The sequence below is a fragment of the Crocuta crocuta genome, unplaced genomic scaffold, assembly GCF_008692635.1.
Source record: "Crocuta crocuta isolate KB4526 unplaced genomic scaffold, BGI_CrCroc_1.0 scaffold228, whole genome shotgun sequence".
NCBI lineage: Eukaryota > Metazoa > Chordata > Mammalia > Carnivora > Hyaenidae > Crocuta > Crocuta crocuta.
In genome coordinates this window covers 1,875,667-1,879,908 of record NW_027532820.1, presented here as the reverse complement: position 1 = coordinate 1,879,908, position 4,242 = coordinate 1,875,667, and the positions used below count along the sequence as shown (strand labels likewise).

The 4,242-nt window shown below is 40.7% G+C and overlaps 1 protein-coding gene across 1 annotated transcript in view; it reads right to left on the bottom strand.

Moving 5' to 3' along the window:
* Positions 1 to 11: 11 nt before the first annotated feature.
* Positions 12 to 4,242, bottom strand: part of KDM7A (lysine demethylase 7A) — a 53,841-nt gene continuing 49,610 nt past the window's right edge. The window contains exons 19-20 of the mRNA XM_077781075.1: positions 1,504 to 1,777; positions 12 to 837 (exon numbers count right to left, since the gene is read on the bottom strand). Coding sequence (XP_077637201.1) covers positions 743 to 837; positions 1,504 to 1,777 — 369 coding nt within the window. The 3' untranslated portion in view covers positions 12 to 742. The remainder of the gene's footprint in view (positions 838 to 1,503; positions 1,778 to 4,242) is intronic.

The window sequence follows — 4,242 nt, the reverse complement described above, 5'->3', positions numbered from 1 at the left end:
GGGGGGGGGGGGGGGGTGGTGCAGAGGGAAGGTGGGGTATAAGGTAATCAACCTGGATAACAGTATGCACCTTGGATGTTAGCAAAAGCGAAGCTAATAGCTTATAAAAAACACATGAAATATATAAAATAAAATGATTTTCATATACATCTTAATTTAAAATAATTAATGCATCAAATCCCTGTTTAAGACTTTAACCTGAATATCAAATTTAAGAGTCCAGACTAGTTACCGTTACTGTGGCTCCTCCCCACATGTAACATACACACTATCAAAAATAATTTAAAAACTTTCACATTCTTAAATCTAAATTAGTGAGATATTTCTCCAGAAATCTTCCAAATAAATAGCTTTAAAAAAGAAAGAATTTAAAAGCTGTTAACTTTAAAAAAAATCTGTTAAATAAATTATTGATAATTCTTTACCCTACTACTGAAAATAAATCAAGACACTACCAACAACAAAATGAAATTCAAGCCCTGACAAGAGACCTTTCCCAGTTCAAGGTCTCTTTTTAAGGTTCTACCCTCCTTCTTCCTCTCCCCCACCAGGTCCAAAACGGTTATTGCTGAGTGGGTGTGGCACAGTGAAAATGCAGCATCGGGTTCATTTTGTTCTTCAGGCAGTGCTCTCTACTGTACATGCAAACTGCGTCAGGCGAGGGCCCGGCTGGAGCTCCAGGCTCCCGCGCCCCCGCAACCAGTCTGTCTCCAAAAGAAGAGTGGCCACGGCAGCAGCTCCGTCACACAAAGAAACGGGCGTGGCCATTTCTGTTCAACTTAAGGATCTTCCCGAGACGTTGTTTGGCTGTTGCCATTCCTTTTTTTGGACGTTTACCTATAAAACACCAACAACAGTGTGAATAATAATAATGAAAATCATTCTTGACTGACAGCACCTGGAAGACCTAAAGGGAGAGCTGTACGGAAAGGAGGCCTTTTAGGTGTTCCAAACGGGCCAAGTCACACTCCAGGAATTCTATTGCTTCAAACTTCCCCCTCATCACATGAGAGATAAAGGCCAACCTCCTTCACAAGACATTCCAGGCCGTTCCGCCAGTCTGATCCCTGCCTATCTCTTGAGCGTGAGCTAGAACCCTCCTTGCATCATCCTGTGCTTCAGCAGCAAAACTGACTGCGGCTCCATCAAGTACCACACGTACTGTTTCTCACCTGTGTACCAGGGGCCATACCATCCATACCATCTCCCTTACCTACAATGCGGTCTACCCGGTCACTTCCCCAACCTGGCTTGGCTAACCCCCTACCGCCCTTTTCCCGATCTACCTCCTCTTCCAGAAAGCCACTCCCAATCCTCACGGTTGACCTAGGTATCCTTCTTCTCTATTCCCACAACAGCCTATGCATACTGTCATCACGCGCCATCCATCATGCCTCAGGCTGTCAGCAGCTGGAAGGCACAGGCTACTAGTCTATCGAAACTGCCGCCATCACCGCACACACGGTCAAAATTACACTCAGCCTACAGAGGTGTGAACGTTACCTTTTGTTGCCTGGTTGCTGATAGGTGGTGGATTTGATGCAGGTCTCTTGGTAGGGTGAAGGGGCACTGAAAAGGAAGTTTCACCAACTGGCCTTTCTGGGCTGATACCGCCATTATTTATCTGGCACGCCCCCGAAATCAAGCTTGAATTCTGTGTATACTTCCCACTTTGAGGGCTTGAGCCACTGCTGTCCACAGAATTCCTACTTTGTACCTTCTGAATGATTTCTGATGAACCTTCCTTTTTGATGCATTTCTGGCCTTTACTAAGATCCTAAAAAAGGAAAGAAATAGGGCTGGATTTTTAGAGTTCCTCTGAGATAAGTGAGATATTTACCTCTCTATTCAGTAGCAAGTCAAGAGAGAGAAGCAGCAGACTACTGAACTGTGGTTTTTGTAAAACGCAGCAGCCACAGAAGACCACCTCTTCAGGATGGCAATGTCACTCCAAAACCCAACGGCACGAAGGCTTCAGGTATTGAAGTTTGCACGGTAACTTCAGCCCAGAAAAAAAAACTTTTTATTTACATAGTTTTATATATATACATATATATAGTTTCACTTAATATACAATTTATATATGAAGCTTATATTTTTTTAACGTTTATTCATTTTTGAGAGAGAGTGCACATGCACACGTGAGCACGCATGAGTAGAGGGGAGGTGGGGAGGACTGAGGATCCGAAGCAGGCTCTGGGCTGACAGCAATGAGCCTGAGGGGTTCAAACCTCCCAACTGTGAGATCGTGACTTGAGCTGAAGTCGGACACTCAACCGATTGAGCCACCCAGGCGCCCCATGTATAATTTATATATAAAAATACTTCTCTCCATAAATGTATATATTTGTACATAGAAGTACACATAATATATAAAGTATATCCTACTGCAATACGGCACTGTGTATGTGCCGTGATAGGGCATGGAAGGAACACGGAGATGCGGCGTATGGACCTAGCATTTCCTCAGCACGACACAGCTCCCATGTATGGTGTAATGTACTACCGTTTTTAGAACCTATCCTCTGTTAAGTTTCATCTCCACTGTATTTAAGGTGTGTGCTAAGAAGTGCCCCTAGATGCTGAGCCCCAAGCCTGGTTTTTCTCTTCCCAATTCTTCCTTCAACCTCTTCAAGATTACTGAATGAACCATTAGGAAAAAAACAGTGCTACTGATTGGTAGGTCTTGAAACCAATGGAAACAGTCATCACCAGAATTAAAAATGGAACGGAAAACATAAATATGAAAAGAGCATACATCTGAGGTGATGCTTCATGAAACCAGTTGTATACGTGTATATGATAGAAAATAAATTCATAATGGTCAAATAAGTTTTAAAAACAGCATTAAACATAGTCTTGCTTCAAATTAGTCTTACAAATTTGCCTGAGCATGAAAAAACAATTGGTATGATTTGATATGCCTCTCTGTAAAACCTCTCTAGATTACAGGCAAAAGAAATCTGATATTTTCTAAGGTGATCTTGCTAATTATCTGTCCTCTACTTCTTTATTTTCAAAGACAATTATAAAAACAACAGCTAGATTCAGAAGTGCCTGGGTGGCTCAGTTGGTTGAGGGTCTGACTCTTGATTTTGGCTCAGGTCATGATCCCAGGGTCGTGGAATCAAGCCCAGTACTGGGTCTCTGCATTGAGTGTGGAGCCTGCTAAGATTCTCTTTCTCTCTCTCTCTCTCCCCCTCCCTGCCCCTCTCCTCCACTCACATGCTCTCTCTAAAATGAAAAAACTATAAAAAACAAAAGATTCAAATAATAGCTTACTTTTAATATTGAATCCTATCATACTAATAAATTATAAACTTTATGACCAGTAAGGCACTAGAAAATCATAACCTGAATGAGTGAATTACTAGTAGTTAAGGGATTCCTTCCTTGACCTTTGATTCCAGAGCATATTCTATTAAAAGAACTTGTACTTACAAAACTTTGCCTTAAAAAATTAACTTGGCTATTTTTATTATTGTAACATCAGTAAGTATTTAGAAAATGTGGATAAGCCAAATGAAGAAAATAAAAACCACACATAAAATCCACTACTTGGAGTATGCCTGGCATTAGGGAAGTTAGGGGACTGTTCTCAGCCACATCAGAATTTTGATTCTTTCTTTGACTGTCATTTTCCAAGCTTTGCAGCAAAAGGTCATATCATGTTCCTTGTATGGTGCTACTGGTAAAGCTGTAGCTTTTCAAAAAGCCATTTCGGGTTCATTTTGTTTGGTCTAAGCAATAATACACTGGGGTCCCAAAACATCAAGTGTCTTCTCTTAGAGCAGGGGCTCCTAATCTGGAGTCAGTGGATGGTCGGGGGTAAGGATGGGACACAAACCGTGAGAAAATTCTATGCAAAAATCAGTATTTATGATGTACATTTTTCTGGAAAGAAAATCTGTAACTGACATCAAATTTCAAAGAAATTTACTATCTACAAATGTTCAAGAAACACTGTCAGAGATTAAAAGGAGATCTTCATGGTATTTTTTTCCCTTTCATTCTACCCAGATATAACCCAAAAGTGTTGGCTGCAGGAGTTTTTAATAAGTGTCCTTGAAGCAACTATTCTTTTCCAGATCACATTATATCTGTGTGTCTTGCATTAGTTGTTACATCAGAAACCCTTAAAATGGAGAGCTGTTAAATATGCATTTAACTGTACATTATTTTTCAGCTTTCCAGATCAAATGGTTGATTACTGGTTGCAGTAAAAAAAAAAAAAAAAAAAAA